This window comes from Anastrepha obliqua, chromosome 2, assembly GCF_027943255.1.
Source record: "Anastrepha obliqua isolate idAnaObli1 chromosome 2, idAnaObli1_1.0, whole genome shotgun sequence".
NCBI classification, from domain to species: domain Eukaryota; kingdom Metazoa; phylum Arthropoda; class Insecta; order Diptera; family Tephritidae; genus Anastrepha; species Anastrepha obliqua.
In genome coordinates this window covers 31181782-31209568 of record NC_072893.1, presented here as the reverse complement: position 1 = coordinate 31209568, position 27787 = coordinate 31181782, and the positions used below count along the sequence as shown (strand labels likewise).

Here is a 27787-nt window from a genome sequence, read left to right as displayed (position 1 = left end):
AATCGCAATACAAGCGATTAAACCAATCGGAATTAGTAACACGACTGCCACCATCTCTAATCGGTATTGTTTTGTTCAGGTGACAGTTGGACTTTTAATGTTTATATTAATTTATATATAGTTTGTAACGCTTCCGTGTTAAAAGCCGCATTCTTCTTTCTAAAGATATACGAGAAACAGAAATTTACAATGAGTGTTTTAAATCCTAAAAAATAAAGAAGAATATAACTAATTAATAAGTGTGTCGAAAGGGAAGGAATTAAGTAGTGCTGTTTCGTCGTAATGGAGGCACCTTCTTGTGTGTGCAAATCCTTTACTTTCTGATTTGTTATCGCCTGTGCTCTATACAAACATATTTCAAATTAATTCATCGAAGAATTTGAGATATTTCTTTATCAATTTACAATTCGAAGAATTCTGATATCTAACACAGGAAATCCACAAAGCAATGAAGTGAGTACGGATGTGGTAATTTAAGGGGCGCCATGGAAATGTGTACATACATGCACATACTTATATTTTAGTATATAGTTAGGTGCACGTATGAATATGTATGAAATAAGTCAAATGTAAATAGCCAAAAAAATGGATAACGAATCACATACGTAAGCACATACATATGTATGTAGATGTGTTTACAGAGCCACAGCGTTGTTATGAACGCGGTCAAAGGCAACAATATCTAGCTTAGTATGAGTAAAACTTGTTTTCATAAAACACCAATTTTCAGTTTGTTTATGGTTTCAAAAGAAATATGCAAATTGCAAAAAAATGCCATATTTGGTTTCTGGAACTTAATGAATTGAAAGAAACTGCCATGATTTCTTCATGTTCGTGGAATTATTTATTTTTATAATATTTATATATATGTATGCGCACATGTAGATATGTATGTAAGCACGTACATATATACATATGTACAAATGTATTGCATTAATTGCTTTGGGGCAAAAAATCATTGACTTACTGTATATGTGCATGTGTATTGGTGTATTTATCAGCAACGTTTTACGCAAAGAAAGATAACAATTTTTGAAAAACAAACTTTTCTGAGAAGCACTTTTTATGAAGCGGGGTTTTTTTGTTGTGATTTTGTACATGTTTGATATTTCATGCGCATCTTCATAGAACGCTTCTTAAGATAATTGTAGACATACCCTGCAAGAAATTTGCTGATCACCTTATACACTGAGGTGTTTGTGATGACATTGTAAGCATAAAAATGGATGGTTGTTTTGTCTTTTTAGTGCAATGTAGATTTATTTTTCGCTTATATCGAATTGCTAATAGAGGTAAGGGGTATAATATCTTAAGGCGAGAATAGTTTGCTAAGCACTTTTATAGGGGCTTCCAATAAGAGGTGTTATTTTGATATTCAAAGAAAAATGCTATTTTTTAATATTAATGATCGGATGTTTATTTCATTATAAAGAGGAAGGTATGCCGTTAATGGCCACCACGACCACGCTTGCAGGACAATATCCTTTTCATGAAATTTTCCATAACCGAATTGCAAAATGGCTGCCCTATGTCCTCGATAGCCTCACGAATTCCATCTGTGAGGTCTTGAATCGACTCTGGGCTGTTGGCGTAGACCTTCCCTTTCACGTGGCCGCATAGAAAAAAGTCACAAGGTGTTAAATCACAAGATCTCGGTGGCCAATTGTGATCACCTCTTCGAGAGATAACACGGTCCGGAAACTTTTCAGGTAAAAGATCAATTGCTTCGTTGCTTGTGTGGCACGTAGCGCCGTCTTGTTGCAAATAAACGTTGTCCAGTTCAATACCATCCAATTCCGACCATAAAAAATCGTTAATCATCTCTCGATAGCGCAATCCATTCACCTGTAACACCTGTTATTGGGAAAACCTTTGTAATGAATGATAATAGGCGTGTTTTATTTGATCACCACCATACGATTTTTCCTTATTTTGTACGGGGGACTTAGCCAATATTATCATAGCCGTATTATTTTCGCCGTGCGTTAGTTAGGGGCAATTAGATGAAACAATTGACAAATAAATATACATGGTTTGATTGAAAAGTAACGAGCCTTATTTTTTTATGCAGTTTTATTAAACCTTTTGGCTTATACAACTAATATTCTTCAAAATAGGACCCTTCAGCGTCAATACACCGCGGTCCTTCCACTGCTGGAAACATTTTTAAAACTCATCCGCCGGAATCGCTTTCAATTCGGCTGTCACAGTTTTTTGAATCGCGAAACGCCTCCCATTCCGCTTTTTTTTCAGGCGCGGGAGCAAGGAAGAAGTCCGGAGGGGACAGGTCTGGGCTGTAGGGAGGGTGGGGAAGCACCGGAATCCCCATCTTGGCCAATGCAGAGGTGCAGAGGAAGGCGGTGTGCGCCGGCGCATTGTCGTGATGAAGGGTCCAATTGTTGACGAGGTTGGGCCGAACCCGGGCGACGCAGTTTTTCAGCCGAAGGAGCACTTCTTTGTAAAATGTAAGCCTCCTTGAGTAGCCCAATGGTTTCAGTACTCGTTTTGTTTAGCTTTTAAAAGAGGTTTCACGCGCGGAGCGATGTTGACTGCTCCGCTGTTGCCAGCGAACTGGGAGCGGTTTCTAGTGGAAGGGGAAGGTCCAACGATCATTTTTCGGTTGATCGCTTGGCAGACGCTCCGCGCGGGAAGGCTCATTACTTTTCAATCAACAATCAAACCCTGTATATGTATATATATACAACCATACCCACTAGTGGCGTATTTTGCCCGATAACTTTGTTCTTGTTTTCACATGCGTTTTTATCGTCAAGTGAGCACAATCCAAACATAGCCAAGAAGAGGCGGGTATATTATATTGACCTCGAGGCATTGCCAACACATTTCCAATTAAAGCCAAGAGAAAAATAAGCTAAATTCGTTTTACTTGTCCAAGATTATTCCATTAACTTGTGACATTAAAAAATAACGCCTTATGGTAACATAAGCACTTATTTAGTATGCAGCTGTCGTGCAGGGTAGCTATGCACATACACATGCGCCTATGCACATGCGTTTCTTTGCGCAAAATATTACATTTTCTAATGCCGTGCATATTAAAAGCAAGATCAATACGCATTTGTGCATAAGCCTTATTTTTTTATGGGATTATTAGGTCAAACAAATGTATTTTTTTATTTACTTAAATAAAGTAAAGGGTGATCAGATTGGAGGTCCTTCTTCCAATAGCGTGTTTTTCACAGATCACGCGGGATTACTGTCAAACTAAATAAAAAACTTTTTTCAGTATTCATTGACATTTCATCATGGAAAGACTAACGTCTCAACAACAATGCGAAAATCAACGCTCGGTGAAAAGTGTTCATCGCGCGCTCAGGACAACCTATGGTGTACAGCGATGAAGTTCATTTTTGTTTTAATGGCTACGTCAATAAGTAAAATTGGCGTATTTAGGTTGAAAATCAACCCGTGTCATTCAAGAACAGCCATTATATCCATTGAAAACACCCGTTTGGCCTAACTCAGGCCTAAGAGCTTACCTAAGTTCATCCCCTCCAGGAGTTCTTGTGTCGTGGGGATATCGGGCGTCCCAGCAACGTAGTCTGGGTTGGGCTGGTTCAGTAACTAGCCTGGACTGTGTCGGCCCAGTGACTTGCCCGGGTTCCCCATCAGTAGGGGCTTCTATCATAGTTGGTATGGTAGACGTAGAGACCATTTTTACTGAAGGATCACCATCCTCGCCCGTAACCAATTGTCCCCGGCAGCCTTCTGCCTCCATGGTTTCATGGTGGCAGAGCTGAGCCGGCAATTCAGTCTGTAGCCCGTACTTTTTGCGGCTCGTCAATGCAGAGATTAAGCCTGAGCCCTGCATCCTTGACGTCGCTGCTCAGAATACGCTCTTCAGCAATACTTCGCAACACTCTTCAGTTTTCAAGCCGCTGTTCTGAGCTTTCAGCAGCCCTACTGCATATTCCGCAGACTTGACTGCGCCCCTTGACAGGTACACTGTGACATTGTGCATAGGGGATGAATCGTTCCCCCTTTTCGTGTCAAACTGCGGGCCTTTCCGCGCCGCTAGCTTGGAGGAGATTTGGACCGCGAGAGGATTTTTGCCCAGCTTCTTTCTGCCCTTTTTGTTGTTGTTACTGGTATTGTTTTTGTTTTGTTTTTATTTATGTTCATCTTGTTCGGACGACCGCCTACTTGACAAGGCAAACTCAGCAGTCTTCAAATTATATGGGGATTTCAAAGGTCCGTCGCGCCAGCACCTCTTGCCGCGGTAGGGCCAAAATTACTCATCAATTCGGTCCGGTGTTGAGGAGGCGCCGTTAAACTACAGCCGAATTTTTCTCCTGGCTGCAAATCATCCAATGGGAGGAGTACGCATAATACCTTGGATTAGAAGGTGGCAGCTCTTGATCATCGTTTTAAAGCGGTAACAAATATCAGGTTGAGATATCGTGTTTTACGACAATTCCTCCTGGTGTTTGGATCCGTTTTGAGATTCGATTAAGCCCCTGCAACGTGTCAAGGAATCATCGCCCCATATTTCCTCAAAGACGAGGCTGGCGCCAATGTAACAGGAAATGGCGAACGCCCGTGTTCTCCACAACATAAACAACGGCGTTACTTGCTATACAGTCCGTGAAACAATGGATTTACTGTGTCGTCGTTTCGAAGAGCAATTTATCTCTTGTTTCGGACCTTTCGATTTGTCACCAAGATCGTTTGATATCACACTTTTGAACTTCTGTTTGTGGGGTGTATGTAAGGTCTAAATGCGTTGTGGATAAACCAGCTTCGATTGAGGCATTGGAAGCCAACATTACTAAAGTTATTCACGAGAAACCGACCCAAGCCCGCCAGCGAGTCATTCACATTTGATGTTTTCAAATGACCGACCTACGGGCAGTTGCGGCCAGCATTTGAAAGGGCTTAACCTTGACTGAAACATAAATGCCTTCCAGATCTACGCATATCTGAGCTCCGAATTTTTCACTAAAATTGTTGATTGAATAAAATGAAGATTTGGTATCTATCTGCGCCATATGGAAATTTTTAATTTGCCACGTTCCCACTAATTTTACAATTGCCATCAGGCTTGTGAAATAAATAGTTGACTTGGTATGGAGATTCTTATCTAACTCCAATAAACCAACACTTCTTTACACAAACAAATAAATTACGGCACGTGTTGTTTAATTCTTCTGGGTTTAACGTTTTCATCTTGAAAGCCGCCAGCATTCTACGTTTCAATTTATATAACTAAATTATTAAAATAATACCAACACAATAGTTACGCATGTTTCATTATCAATTTAACTCTAAAAAACTGATAAAAACAATGTCTCTATAGTTTCAGATGTCTACTATTTGCGTCTTTCTATTGCCTGTATACACAATGTATAATCTCAACAGTAAATGCACAATCGCCAGGTGGTAAGTGTAATTGCAAAAAATAAAATAAAAATTTCCACAGAAATGTGTTTACTTTTAGCGATGAGCTGCGAAATGAGCTTTAATAACTGCTAATTAATATTTTTGTAACTTCTTCTAGATACTAGTCCGAGTATTGTTATAGAAATTGGAGACAGTGCGAATATCACTTGTCGCATGAATCTGAAAATGTTTGGTGGACAAAATAGTACATCTTTGTATTTCGTGACGGATGACCCAAAACACAAAGCTACACCCACAAATATTGTGGTAAATACTTCAGATTTGATGCTGTGCATTTTAAGTAGCCGTTTAATGACCAATCTATTATTCCACAGATTATAAACGAAACAACGATTGTTTACACACTACAAAATGCAATTGAGCAGTACACAACTTACACTTGCAAAAGTGGGCAATACGCCATTGCGAGCACTGACGTCATTGTGGGTAAGCAAATAATGTGCAATTATTGCTATAAACGGCAAACATATTAGCTATTCAAATGAGTTGCTTATAATTGTATTTTTATTACTTTTTCTTTAAGGTACGAAACCAACAAAAGTTACAGATTTCAGTTGCCAGGCATTCGATTTCATTTACATGACATGCGCTTTCACAATTCCCCCAAATATGGTTCCAACAACATACAATTTGAAATATGTAACTCAAAATGCTGTAAGTTAAAACAAATACAAATATATGTACTATATGCATGTACATATATAGTTATTTATTTTATTATTTATAATGCATTTGCACGTTAGCATGCAAATGTATGTTTGTTAATTTTTGTAATCTACTTATTTGCGTTTAATGTGGTTAGAGGACATCCCCTTTGTAACCGGTAATAATTAATAAATACTTGCGGTAGAACTTACAATATTAACATTATAACATGTGAAGGCATATATACAAGGTGGCACAAAATTAGGCATCCCATCATTAAATAAAAAAATGGTTTTGAGTAACTTTTTTACTAAAAAGAAAAGAATTCCTTTGAATTACTTCTTTACTAAATAAAAAAAAAATTTTTGAGTAACTTTTTTTCTAAATAAAGAAAAAATTATTTGAGTAATTTTTTTACTAAATAAAAAAAAAATTATTTTGAGTAACTTTTTTACTAAATAACAAAAAACATGATTTTAAGTAACTTTTTTACTAAATAAAAAAAAAAAACATGATTTTAAGTAACTTTTTTACTAAATAAAAAAAACATGATTTTGAGTAATTTTTACTAAATAAACAAAATGGATATTGAGTAACTTTTTTACTAAAAAAAATTGAGTAAAAAAGAATTTGAGTAATGCTTGTACTAAATAAAAAAAATAATTTTGAGTATTTTTTTTACTAAATAAAAAAAAAAATGATTTTGAGCAACTTTTTTACTAAATAAAAAACAAAAGATCTTGAGTAACTATTTTATTAAATAAAAATAATAATTTTGAATTACTTTTGTACCAAATAAAAAAACAATGATTTTGAGTAACTTGTTTACTAAATGAAAAGAATCATTTTGAGTAATTTTTTTACTATTATAAATCAAAAAGTAATTTTAAACTAAAATAAATTTAAGTAATTTTAAATTACTTTTTACTAAATGAAAAAACAAAAATGATTTTGAGTAACTTTTTTACTTAATAAAAAAAACAGAAATTCAGTAACTTTTGTTTACTAAAAAAAATGATTTTACTAAATAAAAAAAAAATTTCAGTAGCGTTTTTGCTAAATAAAAAAAAAACAATTATTTTGATTAACTTTTTTACTTAATAAAATAAACCGATTTTGAGTAACTTTTTTACTAAATAAAAAAAAACATGATTTTAAGTAACTTTTTTACTAAATAAAAAAACATGACTTTGAGTAACTTGTTTACTTAATAAAAAAATGATTTTGAGTAATTTTTACTAAGTAAACAAAAATGATATTGAGTAACTTTTTTACTAAAAAAAAAATTGAGTAAAAAAGAATTTGAGTAATGCTTGTACTAAATAAAAAAAAATAATTTTGAGCAACTTTTTTACAAAATAAAAAATAAAAGATCTTGAGTAACTTTTTTATTAATTAAAAATAATAATAATTTTGAAGTACTTTTGTACTATTATACATACAAAAACAATGATTTTGAGTAACTTTTTTACTAAATAAAAAGAATCATTTTGAGTAATTTTTTTAATAAATGTTGGGCGTCACCTCCGACAGTTTGCTCTTCTTTAAGGGTTCAAAACCGCACAATCTCTAGCCGATATCACTTGAGGTAAAGACAAAGATATGTTGCTGGCGACATTTAAAACAATTGGTTGGCCGGTTCTGGTGTTATTAGGTATCTCCTCAACTACACTGACGAGATCCAAAAAAACACACAGCGGTAACTACTGGACCGGACAGTAAATAGACAGATATTAAACGAGACTCTTACCACCTTCCTAAACTCTTGATTCCCGAATGCCGTTTTCGGGGACCAACCAGCTTCAGCTGACTCGTGAGGCCGCGTAACTTTGGCCCAATTACGTTTTGGATACGGCAGCAGGCTAATCTACTACTTATCCAGAATCGACCACGACATACCCAATATGTGTTCAGCATGTGAAGGCACACTGCACTTATTCACATGCTCTCTCAAACCTACTCACCTCACATACTTCTCCCTCTGGACCCAACCTGTCGAAACAGCAGTTCATTGGGCCTGTCGTTAGATGAGTTAGACGATGACGATCGGTGACTACACCGCACTGGCGGGGTTTAGGAAACTGCTACAAGAAAAACAAAAACAACAACTAATATAATTATTACCACAATCATCTAATGCTCTTCCCATGGGAGCTGCAATACGACTCGTATTTATATCCGGCCAAGCATTGTATTGTAGTAAATTTTTTGGATAATATTGCCACAAAAACAACAATATCTATCTTCAGCGGGTGTTAATCGTTTTATATGTACAGCAATTCGGCCGCCGTAGCCGAATGGGTTGGTGCGTGATTACCATTCGGAATTCACAGAGAGAACGTTGGTTCGAATCTCGGTGAAACACCAAAAGTAAGAAAAACATTTTTCTAATAGCGGTCGCCCCTCGGCAGGCAATGGCACACCTCCAAGTGTATTTCTGCCATGAAAAAGCTCCCCATAAAAATATCTGCCGTTCGGAGTCGGCTTGACACTGTAGGTCCCTCCATTTGTGGAACAACATCAAGACGCACGCCACAAATAGGAGGAGGAGCTCGGCCAAACACCCAGAAAGGGTTATTTATTGTATAAATTTAATACGGCTACTGTAGCGCACTCAATATTTACACTTTTTATTTTACATTTTTTATTATAATTTGATTAACTTTTTTATTTTTTTCGTTTTGGGTTTGCATGCCTTTTATTTGCATATATAATTTTTTTACTAACATTGACTGCTCGCTGCACCTTTAACACACCCACTGCAACTACTGCATGATATCACACATACTACCACCACCTACCCTACACAATTCGATTGTAATTCTAAACAATACTAACGCCGCATAAACAAAACAATAACAATAACAATAAAAACATAAACAAACATAACCATAAAACATAAGGGAAGAACGGCTGATAATCGCACGATATATTCACAGAATTATATACTTAACTGTATAAAGTTGGTGAAAGAGGGCGACAGAGCCACTTGCAATTTCACACTGGACGATGGCAGCTACAAACCTAACTTCGAGTATTACAATTTTCGTTTATTAAGTAATAATACGTTGGGTTCCCTCAATCAGAATTTCACTATAAATCACAAGGAGATCGGTGAGTACATACACACAAATATAAATATAATTAAGTCCTTAAGTAAAAGTTAATACAAATACAAGCTTATTTTTTGAAATAAATGGCAATAAAAAAATTACGGTTTATTAAAAAGCGCAAGATCCGCATTATTTATTGAATACGATTTTATTTACCTGACTGCTTGGGCGACCTTTCGTGGTTTCTGACTCCTTCTGGCTTGGAATTATTCACCTAAGGTCTTGAATATAGTGTTTTATAATTCTGGACTCAAAACTTTCTTGGAAAAGGAACACGGAAGAAACATGAAGAAAGCTTGTATTGTCTCGACAGTTTGCTCTCCTTCTCTGCGCATTCAACCGCTATTGCCGGCAGCACTTTGGGCAAAGACAGAGAAATGTTGCTATTGACATTGAAGGCAATAGGCCGGCAGGTTCTAAACTATGCTGCGCCTGTCTGGTCGCCTGAAACCAGTGATTCGCAGTGGACGAAGCTAAAGACATGCCAAAATGCTGCCATTAGGACTGCGACAGGATGTCTACTGATGTCCCCAATACAACATCTACATGACGAGGCCCTTATGTTTTTGGGAAAGAGTATAATAAATTGCTCAGCAAGCAGTTCCTGTTAGGATGTTACCGCAGGTTCCACCCAAGCAGACACCTGCTTGAGCCTGAGCCACATCCCAGGCATGTCAGGAGGCACCTCCTTAACTACGCGGATGAGATCCAGGACAAAACAGACCGACAATTACGGGATCGGACAGTGTACAGACAGACAATTAACGACATTCATCGGGAGACTCTTACCACCTTCTTAAGCTCCCGACCCCCGAATGCCGTCATCGGAGTCCAACCACCACCCATTGCAGACGAAGTGCTTCAATTTCCCCGAGAGTTCCGCGTAACCTTGGCACAATTACGTTCTGTATACTGTAGCAGGTTAAACTCCTACGTATCTAGAATCGACCCCGACATACTAAACATACATATGTCCAGCATGTGAAGGCACCGGGCACGGCACTAACCACCTTTTCACATGCCCCATCAAACCCACTCATCTAACACCGCTCTCCCTCTGGACCCAACCTGTCGAAACAGCAAGTTTCCTGGTCCTACCGTTAGATGAGCTAGACGAAGACGACCGCTGATTACACTATACTGACAGGGTAAAGTTACTGCTACAACAACAACAACAACAAAACTTTTAATGCCGTCTTTAATCTGTAAGAAGACATTTGGCAAAGAATGGCGCCTGAAACCGTATATCAACCACTGGGCGTACAATACGATCATCGGACCCATTTTGACCTATGGAGCTTTCGTATGGTGGGAGGCGGTGCAGACATAATATGATCTGACGAATCTCATAAAAGTCCAACGATTAGCTTGTGTAGGAATAACATGTGTGATCCGATTGATGCCTCAGGTGGCGCTGGAAGTGATCCTACATATTTCACCCATCGAAATATATGTTAAAGGGATATCGGCCAAATGTGTTTCTGGGATTAAAGCAGCAGGCAGGGTAAAAGAAAATATGTACGGTAATGCATCAGTTCTACTATCTCTGGAACACTTGCAAGACGCATCGAGAACAGATTATCTGGTTGCCAAGAAAGATCTGAACAAAGACTATAAAATACGAATACCTGACAGGAAGGAAAGATTGGCAGACCAGAGTCATATCAGATCATAGGGGTCACCATATTTATACTGACGGCGATGGACAATGGCACTGGATCGGGAGTGTACTCAGAACAATTATCCTTAAATTGCTTCTTTAGTCTCCCAGACCGCCGTAGCCGAATGGGGTAGGGGGGTACCATTCAGAATTCAGAGAGAACGTAGGTTCGAATCTCGGTGAAACACCAAAATGAAGAAAAAGGTTTTTCTAATAGCGGTTGCCCCTCGGCAGGCAATGGCAAACCTCCAAGTGTATTTCTGCCACGAAAAAACTCCTCATAAAAAAATATCTGCCACTCGGAGTCGGCTTGAAACTGTAGGTCTCTCCATTTGTGAAACAAGACACACGCCACGAATGAGAGGAGGAGCTCGGTCAAACGCCCAAAAAGGATGTACGCGCCAATTGTATTATATATATATATAGACTCCTAGACTAGTGTAGTGTCTTCCAAGCTGAAATCTACGCTATAGACAAAGTAGCAAAAACGTTAAGACCGTAGACTTACGTCCAGCAAACCTTACTCTTTTTGTAGATAGTCAAGCAGTGATGGCGGCACTGGCCTCAACGCGTTTCAACTAAAGATGTGTTCAAGAATGCAGTACGATGCTGCCGCTTGTCCAACAACACAACACCGCACTTTGTTGGGTCCACGGCCACACTGGAGTGGAAGGAAATAGCGGAAAGAGCGGATGAGTGTGCAAGGAAAGGCTCTGAGCTTGACCTTCAGCAAGTGGTGGAGGACATTAGCATTCCTCTAAACGAAGTGTATATTGCGATTGACTTGAAAGTATGCGCGGAAACCAATAGAAGGTGGCGTCTGACTACTAACTGCTGGGTCTCCAAAGCGCTCTGGCCAAAACTTAATATTAAAAGGACACAACTTGATTGGATGCAACAGATCAACTAACTGCGTCCTCACAGTTAATATAACGCGTCACTGCACTATTGACACCCTAGCCAGTATAACGAATGGATGTACCTCGCAAAGGTTTTCGTAGGAGTTGTGGAGATGAAGAAGAAATTTAGTCGTTACTACACCTGCTCTGTGAATGTCCTGCACTTCAAAGAAGACCTGCCAAGTATCATGGCGATTATTTTTTTTAAATTCTTGGGAAATTTGCAAAATATGTCACAGGGGGGACTAGTCGCCTTCTTAAAAAAGATCGAAATGCTTTAAGCCATGGAAATCAAATGCAGTTATCACAACGGTTCTTAGGCCCACTAAGTGTATTCTCTTAGACAAGCAACCTGGCTAGCCTAACCCAACCTTGAACTGTTTCTGGAGTGCTCACACAGCTACCGCATTTCAGTGCTTGCCATACGTATAAATAAACTTGTATTTGGATTAGTACAATGGACTTTTAAATATCACTCTTAAAGATTTATTTTCATGTACATATTTGTGTGTGTTCCAATTTCAGTGAAACCGGCGATTAGCGACTTTAACGCTGGTAAGATCTCGATACATAGTTGTGTGCTGACGTGGGAAATGGAACGTTACTCTTCATACAAACTGAACCGACTACAAATGGAAGTTCATTTACACTCGCCACATTACGAAAATTGGAAAACTTACACTTGCAACAAATGCAATAATCATTCAATATTTCACCTGCCCATTGACAATTTGCCCTACGCCTATTATCGATACAATGTTAGTTTGCGAATAAAGATGCGAATGCCCGCCGCAACGTGGAGCGATCCTTATAGTGTTGTCTTTCAAACGTTGCCCTCTGCGCCAGAGGTGCCGCCAGCGGTTGACGTGAGCAGTTTTTATTTGAATGCGACACATCTCCGCTTGTTTTGGCATCCCACACCGGAATATCATCGAAATGGTTCAAATTTTCATTACATTGTGAGGCAGACAAAGGAAAATGGTGTTGCAGTGTAAGTGTGGTTTTGTTATATATGCATTTATTTCTTAACGCCTTGCCTTATGAATCGAGCGACGATTGCGAGTGCCACTTTCGATGAAAGATTTTCTCGCGTGTAAAAACAATCTTGTATTTGATGCGAGTCTTACACTTTCGGCCTGAGAAATTCATCACGTGTTTAATATGAGGAAGTAGGCGGCCGTTTTTTCTAATAGCGGTGGCCCCTCGTCGGACAATGGCAAACCTTCTAGTGTATTTTAGCCATGAAACGGCTCCTCATAGAAAAAGATTTGCTGTTCGCAGGAGGAGCTCGGCCAAACACCTAACAAAAGCGTGTGCGCCAATTATTTATTATTATTTTAAGTGGGATCACGTCGCCCACACGTTGCTTTAAGGCAAAGGCTTATTAAAATACGCTATGCATTATCGAAAAAAAGCACATACATAAATGAATTTTCCTATATTTTCTAGAAACCAACCACCTCGGCATATACATGTGTCCACCGTGGCTTTTTCATGGAACAGTGCGTACAGTTACGAATTTCAAATCTGGAACAGCAATGAAATGGGCGTATCATTGAGTAGTAGTCGAATACGTGTGCCTTCACTCCCGAGGAACTATGACAACAGAACACCGCTTGGCATACGAAATGTCTATCATGCGTTGCAACAGGCTTATACTCTACTGTGGAACGCACCGGAAGATTCTGCGATCGTGGAGAGTTATACGGTTTTTTGGTGTAAGCCCAAAAGTGTCGCCTCCAATGAGTGTCACGTAAGTAAATGCTGGTTGCTTTAACTTCAATTTAATTGTTTTCCCTAAAATTTGAGTTGGGATACTGAATTTATGGGATATATTCTTCTTCATGCTTTTAATATCTCGTGTATTATTGGGTTAATGATTATTTTGCGTCCACCTTAGTCGAGTAGGCTCCCCCAAGCTCAAAATTTGGGCAAAAGTTTTGAGGGGTAATCTTATTTAATTGATACCTTCTATATTTACTGACGTGTTGTCAGATTGGTTCAAGTTTTCTAGAGAACGGCATTTGAAAATTTCCCTTTTGGCTGCTGATAACTCATTTAGGAATAACCTCACATCATAAATTTTGAAATCGAAAACCACTTAAATTTTAATGTTTTTAAAATTTTTATTTTATTTATTAATTTTTTAATTTATTTTTTTAAATTTATTTTTTATTATATTTTTTTTTTTACAATAGTTTATTTATTTTTTTAGATATTTTTTATTTATTTATTTATTTATTTATGTAATTTTGTTTTTTAATTAATTAATTAATTTTTTATGTAATTTTGTTTTTTAATTAATTGATTAATTAATTCTTTATTTACTTATGTACTTTTTTTTTGTTTTATCTATCTTATTTTAAATTTTTTATTTTCTTTTTTAATTTTTTTTGCTATTTTTTATTTTTTTATATTTATATAGTTAATTTTTTTTATCTATGTTTTTATTTATTTTTTAATTATTCTATTTATTTATTAAATTAATTATTAGTTTTTATTTATTTATGTATTTTTTTGTTTTATCTATTTATGTTTTGTGTATTTATTATTGTTATTATTTTTAATTTTTTTTAGTTTTGTTATTTTTTTTTATATTTATATAATTATTTTTTGTTATCTATGTTTTGATTTATTTTTTAATTACTTTTAATTTAGCTCTTTGAAATTAATTTATTTATTAATTATTTTATGTTTTTTTTTTTGTTTTATCTATTTATGTGTTTTGTGTATTTATTATTCTTATTTTTTTTAATTTTTTAGTTTTTATTTTCTTTTTTAAATTTTTTATTTTCTTTTTTTGCTATTTTTTTATATTTATTGTAGTTAATTTTTTTATTTATTGTACAATATTAATTTTTTATCTATGTTTTTATTTATTTTTAAATAACTTTTTATTTAATTATTTTTTTTTAATTCTTTGAAATTAATTAATTGATTTTTTATATATTTATGTATTTTTTTGTTTTATTATTTTATTTTTTATTTTTGAATTTTGTATTTTTCATTTTCTTTTTTTAATTTTTTTTTGTTATTATTTTCTATATTTATGTAGTTATTTTTTTTATTTATGTTTTTATTTATTTTTTAATAACTTTTTATTTAATTTTTCTTTTTTGTTTAATTCTTTGAAATTAATTAATTAATTTTTTATATATTTATTTATTTTATTTTGACGTGATAACGTCTTATAATTCGATGTAGCCAGCTGCACGCACCAAAAAATGCATCGTTATCTTGCTCATGCGCAATTCCATTGCGATTCCATTTAGCTCCTCTTCTATATCCATACAAAATATCTATCAAGCAAATAAAATTAAAATTTTCTTTTGAAAAATGCAACCATTCCATCAGTATTTTCTTATGACGTTGTCACGTTAAACTATCGTCAGTAAACCGACTTTACAGACAACCGCTTTTTACCTATTTATTTATTTATTTAGTCTTTTTTGTATTTATTATTTTATTTTTAATATTTTTTTTATATATTATAATTTTTTTAATTTTTATTTTTTTATACTAATTTTTTTTTACTTTTATTTTTTTATATTTACAATATTTATTAATTTGTGTTTTAATTTGTAACGTGCTGGATTATTTAACAAATAATTGCTTAGCAGCGGTAGCAACAAAGGTTTCTACTGTATGTATGTATATTATAATGAGGATTAATTGCTATTGCGCCGATCACTGGGCGCATAGTGCCAGGACAAATAAGTTCCATTGATTTCGGTTTTCAGCTTTTGCCCGAACCTGTGCCAATGCCAGGTTTTCGTCTATACGTCTATGTTGCTACGTCGCCATGAGCCTCTTGGACGTCCTCTATTTCGTGTTCCCTGTGGATTCCAGTCTAAAGCAGCTCTGTTGACTTTGTGCGCTGGTTCGCACAGAGTATGCTCTATCTAGCGCCATTTTATTTACTGAATCTCAATATTTATCTGTCTTTGGTTACATTGATTTAGTAGATCCGTATTTGAGATCAACTTTTAGGGTCACCAGATACGTAAAATTAAGCGAAGACAGCTGTTCACAAGAATTTGTGTTTTGTTTGTTAATTCGTGGGATTCGGTGCAAAGTTTCACTGCCATAGAGCGGAACGAATTTAAGATTAGTATTGAAAAGACGAAGCTTAGTTTTTCTTGTCAGTTGGTTCGAATTCCAAACTTTACGTATTTAAATTCGCGGAAGCGTACTTTTCCCTAACGATTGGGTGTTGCCTATCTGTCGTAGCCCCGTCGTCAGGTGTTATTTGGTTGCCAAGGAAAGTAAACAATTGCCGTTTTCTCCTGCACGATTGTCTAGTGCGAAGTTTGTTGTACGAAGCGAGTTGATGTTGGTGGCCTTCACTTTGCTCCGGCTAATAAGCAGACCCGCACCTTCAGCTTATACAAATTATTTCACAGGAAAGCGCAGAAAAGATGTGGTAGCTCCATTTCTTCGTATGCTATGCCCAGTAAAATATACGGAGGACGCAGAAAGTTCTTTGGACTCCTCGCCATTCAATTTCCAAGCTCGTAGCTGTGTTTACCGGTCACTGGACGATCGGCACACACGCAGAAAAGCGAAGGTTGTCATTTAACCCCCATTGCGGAAGCTGTGGGGATCTTTCAGAGAAGGAGACTGTTGAACACTTTCTCTGTAAATGTCCGGGTTTGGCAGCTAGACGATTAAGGTGACTGGGAGCTCCTTTCTTCGACAATGTGAGGCGCTGCTCCAATTTACATCAACAGCTCTGGCAGGCTGTAGATATCTGACTGTTGGAAATCTCATAATCGCAAAAATCAAAACGGCGCTTCAGTGCTACTTGAGGAGAGCCAGACTGGCATTTCAACCATTTCACCTGCCACCTACCTACTTTCACATCAGCAGGATTTTTCAAAAATTTTTTGCTATTATAACAATAAATTTCACACAAATGAACGAATTAAGTCGTAGTGAAATATCGATAATAAATATAATACTAAATTCATCTAAATGACAAATTACTGACTCCTCGTTGTACGCACCTTATATTTATCAGAATTACCTTTTCATTTTAGAATATAATCGGATTCAAACAATTAAATAAAGAGGCACGCAACTTCACCATTCAACAAAGTCAACCGCTGGTTTTAGCTGTAGCGGCCAACTACCCAGATTTTTTCACGGGCATGCATTGGGCAAAATGTACTGCAGATGTTTCAAATGACCTAGAAAAATTGGAACCAGAAATTGTGGAAAAAAATGCATATTCTATAGTAGTACGCTGGAGTTCAGAGCGGGTATGCGCATCGCTCATCAAGGGCTACACACTGACCTATTGCAGAGTAAAATCCGCAACGAAGTTCAAGTGTTTGGATACGAAAGTTATCATTAATGTTGACAAAAGCGATAACAAACATGAGATCACTAATTTAGAACCTGACACTGCGTATAAAATGGGAATGTATATGTATTCGGATGTGCAGTCTGGTCCAGTAAGCGATGCGCTAACATTTCACACACAGGAAGCCGGTATGTAGCAATAACCAAGATTACCAAGGCGCGTTCATTAAAGGTGGTGGCACTAGGCCAACAACAATTTTTTCTGCGTTTGATTGCTCAAGCGAAGTGTTGGCAAATTAGAAAACAAATAATGAATTCGCCTTGTTTCATTCTGTGCTGACAGCCACATGGACACGAAAAAACAAATCAGCTGATTTTCCGCTACCACCTTTAATAGATTCGCCTTGCAATTACTTAACCAATAAATTCGTGATGCATTGTGAATATTGAATTTATTTTAAAATATTTTGCAGCGCCTACTCCACCACGAAATCTAACTTACGGCGGCATTACAAGTCAGTCGGTATCGCTGGAATGGATCTCCCCGCACAAGGCAAATGGCAAGATACGATATTATGTTATTGTGTAAGTTTATTATGGCAATTTTCGCTATGCGAGTATTTTACACTCGCACATACAGTCAGCGTCAAAAGAAAGCGTACACCATTTATTGAAAAAAGTTTTGACTATTTTTTTCTTATAGATATTTGTATTTTGTAATTCCAATTTTTTGTTTTTTTAAAGACGAAGGTATGCCTTTAATACCACGCTTACGCCACAATATCCTTTTCATGAAATTTTCCATAACCGAATTGCAAAGTGGCTACCCTATGTCCTCGTTAGCCTCACGAATTCCATCTTTGAGGTGTTGAATCGACCCTGGGCTGTTGGCGTAGACCTTCCCTTTCACGTTGCCCCAAAGAAAAAAGTCACAAGGTGTTAAATCACAAGCTCTCGGAGGCCACTTGTGACTACCTCTTCGAGAGATAACACGGTCCGGAAACTTTTCGCGCAAAAGATCAATGGTTTCGTTGCTTGTGTGGTACGTAGCGCCGTCTTGTTGCAAATAAACGTTGCCCAGTTCAATACCATCCAATTCCGGCCATAAAAAATCGTTAATCATCTCTCGATAGCGCAATCCTATTCAAAATAACACCTGTTATTGGAAAAGCCTTTAAAGCAAAGTTTCAAAATATAAAAAAAAAATCACATTGATTTTTGAGATTTTTTTTTCGATCGCAGTCTTGTGTATTTTCAACATTTTACCCTCTGTTGGACACCTTTTTTGAAACCTTCGGTTGGGCATCCGGGTCTGGCTTTTTTTCGTCCTGTTCGAGGTTCCTTTTTAAAAGGTTATATCCATAAATCGATAGAAAATTAAATTTTAGGAAGCTCACGTGGTTAGCTATAATAGAAATATGGCAAATTCACGTCCAAAATCGAAAAGGGCAGTCTGGCCAGACCCGGCTGCCCAACGGAGGGTTAACGCATACTCCAATTTTTTTTGTTGTGGAAGTAAACACCTAAAACCGTCGGCAATAAAATATTTGTTAAAATTCAACGCGATTTTTGAACCACTTGAAACTTGCCCTTTATTATGGTAGGCAGGTGAAATGTTTGAACTACCACTTTGGCACTACCCAAGTAGTACTAAAGCACCGTTTCGATACCATTATGAGACCTCCAACGGGCCGATATCTATAGCCAGTCAGAGCTGCTAATGTAAAGGAGAAGATTGATGGCATTTAAGTTGGAGCACCGCCCTAGGCTGTCGAAGAAAGGAGCATCCAGTGACCTTAGTCGTCTGGCTGCTAAACCCAGACATTTATAGAGAGCGACCTTTTCTGAAAGGTACCCTCAGCTTCTGCAATGGCGGTTAAATGGTAAACCTGGCTTAGTTCCGCGTGTGTGCCGATCCTCCAATGACTGGTAAACGCAGCTGGAGTTCCCAGGACTTTCTGAGTCCTCCGTTTATTGTAGTGGGGCCAAAGGGTTTTCAAAATAGCACATGGAAAAATAGAGCTCCATCTTGTCTGTGCTTTCCTGTGAAATAATTTGTACAGTTCCCCTTTAACAACTGTCAGGGGGATGCCGATGACCGAGTTGGAGGTCTCTGAGACCAATTCAATCGACCCTTCCTGGCAAGCTCATCAACAATTTCATTTCCCACTATGTTACTATGTCTTGGAACCCAGATCAGAGAAATGTTACCTGTACACTCAAGAGATTAGATTTTTTTCTTACAGGAGTTGACTAGTTTGGATCTGCACCGTGACGTCGTCAGAGCCTTGAATGCGGCTTGACTGTGGTGTATTAAAAAAAAAAAAATAAAATAATAATAATTCTCGCGTACACTTCTGTTAGTTGTTTTGCCGAGCTCCTCCTCCTATTTCTGGCGTGCGTGTTTATGTTGTTTCACAAATGGCGGACCTATAGTTTTAAGCCGACTCCGAGCGGGAAATGGGTTTTATGAGAAGCTTCTTCATGGCGGAAAAACACCAGGAGGTTCGCCATTGCCTGTCGAGGGGCGACCGCTATTAGAAAAAATTGTCTATCACTTTGCCAACCTGGGTGTACTTGATTTATACTAAAATTCAATGATCTACAAAAACTGCATACCCGAAATTTTTCTAAAAAATTTGATGAAAATCTGCCGAATTTTTACAAATTTTATACAAAGTTTGAAACGCTGCTTTATATAGTTTTTGTTGTAGTATGAATTATATTTTTATAAAAAAATAATTGAAATTGCAAAACAAAAAAATAAAAATAGTCAAAACTCATGAATATGTGTTGTGCACTTCCTTTTGACGCTGACTGTATGTGCAAACGCTTCTTGTGAGACATTTTTAGTTTTCATTGTGAGTAGAAATATAATATTAAGTTTTTTTGTTCTCATCTTAGTTATAACCGAGAGAGTCACATTATAAAGTGCAGTAATACAATCGGCTCGAATTGCTTTGAAAGCAGTAAGAAAAGTGGACGCTACGGCAGTGAACATATTTTCTACACTTTGGCCAACTTGAGTAGTTTCACCAATTACACCATCTGCGTGAAAGCGTTCACTGTGGCCGAGTCATTACCCAGCAATTGTTTGCATGTGCAAACTCTAATCGGAGGTATGTTCAAATGCAGTTCATGCTAGTGTGTAAAAAATTGCTAACAAAATCTGTTTTCAGTGCCTTCAAGTCCATCAAACACAAAGTTCGATGATTCAGGCGATATTGTAATTCATTGGCAGCCGCCTGAAGTGCCTTCGGGGCGCGTGGACTACTACGAAGTAATCGTAGAGACCAAACTAAGGGAGCGTGTGGAAAGCCGTCATATTTCGCGCATAAAAAATAGCATGAAGTGCACGATACGAAAGCCAAGTTGCTATAATAATGATTTCAAGTATACGATCGGTGTGCGTGGCGTAAATGTTGCTTTTGTCAATGAAATCGATCCCAATCTCATACATATTGATAACAATAGTCACTTGCATGATAATTATGTTACTTCTGGCAAAGAAGAGTTGGGCTGCATAGAGGCTGCGTCAACTGCACCATTGCAGGCAGGTGCAGGCAAAAGTGAATATATAGAATATAGATCGGTGGAAGTGATCGTATTCAATTATGTGTGTGGCACAACGGCAAGAGCTGATGGCAAAATTTGGCTCACTATATTCGTGTCCATACTGGGCTCTTCGCTAATGATAATTGGCGGTCTGCTTGTATACAAAAGATGCCATGAAATGGCATCCATTAATTGTAAGATACCTGATCCCTTGAATGATTTAGTCAATCGCAATGACAACAAACTAAGGGAAAATGATGTGGAACGTATTATAAAACAACAGTACAACAGTGAAAATGGACGCTTGCTGCCAAGCATTTCCAAGGATTCGGATTGCTCGAACGACAGCAGTGCGCGTTCATGGCCTACTACAAAGAGTAGTTATTACGACAGCACTACTGACAGTGCTGCTGACGACTATTGCATTCAAGATCCAATGACATTATCCAATGCACAATTACTGGAAACTGTACCCGAAACGGGCGGTTATGTGATCATGAAGGCACCCATCACAAGTACTGAAATGAAACAGAGCACCGCCAATATGTTGCATTCAAATGAAATGGAAAATGGTTATGTGCGCCCGGGTGCAATACTACAGCCAAGTGCGACCGAAAAACCCTTCACTATCAATTGGCCAATGGGCGCCGAAGACGACGGCTATGTGCATCCAAATAGTAGACAGGCATTTAATTGGCCACAACAAGAAGCGCATACTGGGCGCAATGCGGCAGCAAATGTAAATAGCACAATTTATTTGCCTACTGCGCGGTAGAATTGAGGTGTCAGCAGGTGTAGGTGGATGAGGTGCGCAGTACACAAGTGTCCTTAAATGCGTAAGAAGCGAAAAGTTAACAGGATATACAAAAGAGAAAATTGTTGTTGATTTTTTTTTATTTGCTACAGCATTTAACAATTTAGTTTTTAATGATTGTTATGTAACGTATTTATTAATTTGTTTCCAAGTAGCATACGCGCACCCAAAAGGTGCGGCCAATAAGTCACATTTTACTACACATCACTGGTATTAGTAAATATTTATTATAGCTTTAAATAGCAGCGAATAGCGATTGTAACACGAATAGTGGAGAGAGAGAGAGGTGAGTTTGTGTATCAAACCGCTGACATTTGCAGTATTTATAAATATGTAGAATCTACATAACGTCACCAAAATGTACAAAGGCGTGATTGTAAACTCGTAGCAGCAAAAAAAAAAAAACAAAAAAAAAAAATTAAAACAAAAATTCACCAAAAGCTATTAGGTTGTTCGGAAAGTAACTTCATTTTTTTGTGGTGCAAATGAAAGACAATCTTAAACCCAGGCCTTTCAGGTGGTCATAAACAGTTGAATTCGATAAATTTAAGGGGACAGATACCTGTAAACGGCCATATTTTCCCTGATTTTCATCGAAATTATTTAAAATGAAGAAGTCAATATATTTGTTTCAAAATTGGCATACAGTTTATTTATACATTAAAATAATACAATTTTTTTTTATTTTTTTTTTATTTTAATCATATAAAATGGCGGATGTACACTCAATTCTAATAGGAAGGTCGCAGCGGGGCTGCTCAATAGGTGGGCATTGTAGCATCGCGTCAGTGAACGGAATACAAAAACCCAAATTTTTTTTGTATATTAATGTCATAATTTCTATATGAATTAAAAAAAAATGGGGGAAAAAATTCGCGTAATAAAATGCTTAAAAAAAATGAATTTTGCGGCGAATTTTCCTACCAAACAGGTTTTTGTTTATTAATGTCATAATTTCTATATGAATTTAAAAAAAATGGGGGAAAAAATTCGCGTAATAAAATGCTTAAAAAAAAAATGAATTTTGCGGCGAATTTTCCTACCAAACAGGTTTTGTTTATTAATGTCATAATTTCTATATTAATTTAAAAAAAAATGGGAGAAAAAATTCGCGGAATAAAATGCTTGAACAAAAAAAAATGAATTTTGCGGCGAATTTTCCTACCAAAAATTTTTTAGTTTATTAATGTCATAATTTCTATATGAATTAAAAAAATGGGTGAAAAAAAATTCGCAGAATAAAATGCTTAAAAAAACAAAAATGAATTTTGCGGCGAATTTTCCTACCAAAAATTTTTTTGTTTATTAATGTTTGTTTATTAATGTCATAATTTCTATATGAATTAAAAAAATGGGTGAAAAAATTCGCGGAATAAAATGTTTAAAAAAAAAATTAATTTTGCGGCGAATTTTCCTACCAAAAATTTTTTGGTTTATTAATGTTTGTTTATTAATGCCATAATTTCTATATGAATTAAAAAAAGTGGGTGAAAAAAAATTCGCGGAATAAAATGCTTCAAACAAGAAAAAATAATTTTGCGGCGAATTTTCTGACCAAACATTTTTTTGTTTATTAATGTCATAATTTCTATATGAATTAAAAAAAATGGGTGAAAAAAAATTCGTGGAATAAAATGCTTAAGAACAAAAAAATGAATTTTGCGGCGAATTTTCCTACCAAACATTTTTTTGTTTATTAATGTCATAATTTCTATATGAATTAAAATATGAATTAAATTCTATTCCGCGAAACAAAAAAAGTTTATTTTGGGGCATATTTTCCTACCATTAAAGCTTTGAAAAAATTATTTTTTCGAAAACTTGTAAATTCACATAGAAAGTAAAATCATAAAAAAGATGTGCGTAAAATTTCAGTGAGATCGGTCAGTATCGTGTACGCCAATTCGAAAAATATAGTTTTGAGAAAAACGCGTCTAAAGTTTGAATACAGCGTAACTATACCTCTCCCAGCGCTCGAACGCAAAGAATAGAGTCGTCACGGTTGACGATCTATAATATAAGAAATACTTAAATTTACGTTCTAAAATTTTTTTTACATATTCTTAAACATTAACATTTTATGAAAACAAAAAAAAATCAAAATTTTACAGGTATCTGTCCCCTTAATTTCTCACCGATCTCACGTGTTGTTATTCTCCGGTTTGCATCAACAAATGCGTCTTAATCGCGTCTTTATCAGCTTCAACCGACCTTCCAGAACGTGATGCATCTTCGACATCAAAATTGGCGAATCGAAATTGTGCAAACCAGTTGTGGCACTGGCGTATTGTCAACACATCTTCTCCATACACATCGGTTAATTTCGTGCTGGCTTGAACAGCATTTTTACCTTTTCTATAGTAAAAAAGTAGAATATGACGAAAATGCTGCTTATTGCTCTCCATATTTAAAAGGGCACCGACCAAAAACTACCGCGTAAAATCAATTGAACTTATTCACACACAAGCCTTGCTATAGCAGCTGTCAAAACATATAATGGCCGTGCGTCTTAAGTGTGAAGTTAGCTGTGAAAAAATACAATTAAATGTTCTTTTGGGAAAAAACGAAATTACTTTCCGAACGACCCAATATTTTGTATTCACTTTTTCTTATTAGCTTAAAAGATGCTATCTTTTATTTGAAATCACTTATTTCCGCCGCTGTAGCTGAATGAGTTGGTGCGTGACTGCCATTCGGGAGTGAAAGTTTTTTCAAATAGCGCCTGCCCCTCGGCAGGCAAAGGCAAACCGCTGAGTGAATTTCTGCCATGAAAGAAAAAAACTAAAAAACTGTGTCGTTGCTGTAGCAGCATAAACATTCCCTCTAGATATACCGAAGTGCTAAAATGACAGTCCTTGAGGCCGCGCCGTTCCGGTTACGTAGAACCGACCGACTATCGTGGCAATGTGAGGGGTCCGTCCTTGTGCCTTTTGGTAACGATATGTAAAACGTAGTATGTACCTCGCTAAATAATGTAAGTTACAATCCTTATTCACTGTGCAAATATCAAATGCAGTTACAAAACAAGAATAATCATAAAGTCTGTCAAGTGCCTTTAAGCAAAGTTATTAATTAGTTAATTAATTTATATAACAAAACGCTATTCAGTTTTAATGAAATTAAAATGTATATAAGTACAAGTATTTATATTTTTAATGAAATGTATATATGAAATAAGCTACTACTTTTTAACGCTTTTGTTCGACGCTAATTTTAAATTTATTATTTTACAGTTTTTAATATAAATTAAACTTTTTAAGAGGCATTTTTTGCAATATCTGTATGTATGTATTGAAAATTTTAGATTTGTAAGCAACTTGAAAGCTTTATTCATGTTAAAGTTAAACGGTTCTATTAACGGTATTTACGGGTGCAAGTTTTGAACCAAACAAATGTGTGTAAGCAGCTTGAAATTTAGTATTCGTAGTTCACTTCTTTATGAGTATTGTATGCTTACAATAATATAGTGAATCGGAGGGGATAGCCCGGTGTTTTAAAGCATTTTAAAGCATTAAAAAGCAAAAAAAAAAAACAAAAAAAAATGAAATTTTGACCGCAATCAAAAAGAATAAATACACATCTAAATATACATAAATATATATTTATTATTAATCTGCAAACGAAAACGTAATCCATTTGAGAAATACACAGCTATGGGCGGAGAAATAGCGCACTTCCGCACAATAACATACACATTAAGCCGGGTCGATTTATGGGGAGGCAAAAAAATCGCCCATTGCTCTGTAAAAATCATATTCTAGGGATCAAAATAAGAAACTTTGCCGAAGAAACCATACCTCTAAAACGAATTCTGATGTCACCCCAATTTGGAGTGTATGGTTGTGAGGACATAAATGACAATGACTATACGGGTCTCCCAAAATCATTAGTCACCGAAAACTCCATCGAAATGAACCCAAATCATCGTTGAAATTCATGGAATCGGAGTTGAATATCTCCAAAAGATCGATTTAGCGCATTTTAACTCATCATTTGGGCTTACGAAAAGTCTGTAGACGTTTCATTCTGCACAAGTTAACTGAGGACCAAAAATTGTTCAGAATTCGACATTCGAAAGACCTCATAAAAGAGGCGATAAAAGACGAGAACTTCCCTTACAACATTGTAACTGATGATGAAATGTGGTGTTTCCAACATGAACCTCAAGCTAAGCGTCAAAGTGCCGAATGGAAGGCCCCAGACGAGCCACCACCCAAAAAATCGCGTTTGGAGAAGCCAAAAATCAAGTCGATGCTTATTTGTTTTTACGATTCCAAGGGAATTGCTCACAAGGAGTTCGTGCCAAACGGGCCAAACCGTCAATGCAATTTTCTATCTTGGCGTTCTGAAGCGTTCATTACATCGCATTCGTCGAATTCGCCCTGAATACCGCGATAATGTACCATCTCATCGGTCCACTCTTGTGACTGATTTTTTGACTAGAAATCGGATTTCAACCATGAATCACTCACCGATTTCGCCTGATATGGCTCCCTGTGGCTCCTACCTATTCAGAAAATTGCATTTGGCCATGACAGGACACCGTTTTGCGTCCGTAGAGACGAAAGCTTTTAGATCGCGCAAAACAGTGTATCGAGGCCAGAGGGGACTGTTCCGAATAAATAAACTCGAAGTTATCAGAACAAAACTTCTGTCGTTTCTATTTTAGCTCAGCCTTGTTTATTTTGGACTTCACCTTGTAGTATCAGCAGGCACTTATTCCTATAACCAATATTTGTTCGGCTTTGCGCCCCCAGTCGGCGCGATGGCAAATAATAATAATATGTAAGTATTCCTGCGTCCTCTACTTACCCATGTCAAGTTTTTCCTTAATTTTAAAAATTTTCTTCAACAAACGTCATTATTAACATAATTTATTGTTTTCAACGAAATTTGGTTTATTTATACGAGTATTCTTACAATTGATTTTTTCGGAGAAATTTGGATTCGTGTTTCATGAGATTTTTGCAGCAATTGTTTTTGTTTTTCTTTACAATAGATTATATTGTGGTTTTGCAAAAAGACAAGTGAGCTGGTGAATAAGGGAGTGAGTGTGAGTGGGAGTGATCTGGAGGTGCATTAGAAAAAATATTCTATATATGTATATGTTTTTGTTTTTGTTTCTTTTTTTAGTAAATATTTCATTTTGTTTTGTAACCTTAGCATTGGCTTAAGTTCGTTTTTTGCAAATATATTTATTTGTTACTTATTTTATTTACTAATAACTTGAATTGAAAATTTTCACCAACACTGTGCTTTTATATACAAGTACATATTTCTGTTATATATCTATATTTATTTATAAATACATACATATTTATAAATGTAAGTAATGCTTAATGCTAAAATGACAGTTCATTTCAATTCGTTCGCTGCTTAAAAAACTAGTTTCATTATTTTCTTATATTTATTGCATGTATGTGTGTGTGTATGTAGTTGATTTATCTCTTTAGCTTAAGTTTACTCTTATGCAGGGCTGATGGTGTGTGCGGACTGACTGTAAGTGATTTGTTGGTGCCACCCATACAGAAATTCGAATTAACAATTAGACACAAACGGGAACAGTGAATTGCCACTATTTGTTTTTTTTTTTTTTTTGTTTTTTAGTTTTTGTTTTTTGCTTAGTTTATCGAAAATAAATATTGCTCTATAATTTTCACTTTCGTTTCGCTTTTATTACTCATTATTAAATGAGTATTTTCACTCTATGCATGTAAATATTTATTTTTATTTATTTAATATTGGTTAATTTAATTATTTCTAATATATTCCATGTCATTTCTTTGTCTGACTATTGTTGCACCTGGCTTAGCGCCAACAGTTAGTTAAATTTACAATGGGACAAATGGTTTGCAGGCATACAATTAAAAAAAAAAAAATTAAAAAAAAAACAAGAAGAAAAAATAAGTAAATAAAAAAATATAAAAAAATTCAAATTCAGTTTTAGTGTTAAGTTGTGTTTATAGTGTCGACCAATTAACACTAATCTCGCACAGATAGCGAGTGGTCTCTAAATTTGACAAGCACTACTCAGATTTCTTCGGAGGTCGAGTAGACTTAAAGAAAATTAAAAAGGGATCGCGAGTGCAGCATAATGGACTTAATTGTGCCTGAGTGCTGCACTTGCTAGTCTGCGCCGACAAAAAAAAAGTGTAGGATCTTTGAAAATTTAAAAATTTTTTCAATTCATGGTTTTAAGCTTCCGTTGGACACCTTTTTTAAAACTTTCGGTTGGGCCAGGTCTGACCTTTTTCCGTCCTGTTCGATGATCCTTTTTAAAAAGTTTTATCCATAAATCGATGCAAAATTAAATTTTAGACAGCTACCTAGAAGCTCAACCCATTAACTATAATAAAAATATGTTAAATTCACATCC

At 36.1% G+C, this 27787-nt stretch overlaps 1 protein-coding gene across 1 annotated transcript; it reads left to right on the top strand.

Annotated features, from left to right (window-relative positions):
- The first annotated feature begins 60 nt into the window (after positions 1-60).
- LOC129237335 (cytokine receptor-like) lies at positions 61-22031 on the top strand. The gene is made up of 12 exons (XM_054872010.1): positions 61-453; positions 5318-5400; positions 5519-5667; positions 5736-5847; positions 5945-6075; positions 9006-9180; positions 12264-12729; positions 13188-13491; positions 16778-17231; positions 17516-17627; positions 19947-20161; positions 20222-22031. Exons 1-12 carry the CDS (start codon positions 449-451, stop codon positions 21370-21372), a joined length of 3357 nt encoding a protein of 1118 aa, XP_054727985.1. The 5' UTR covers positions 61-448; the 3' UTR covers positions 21373-22031.
- Positions 22032-27787: the final 5756 nt, after the last annotated feature.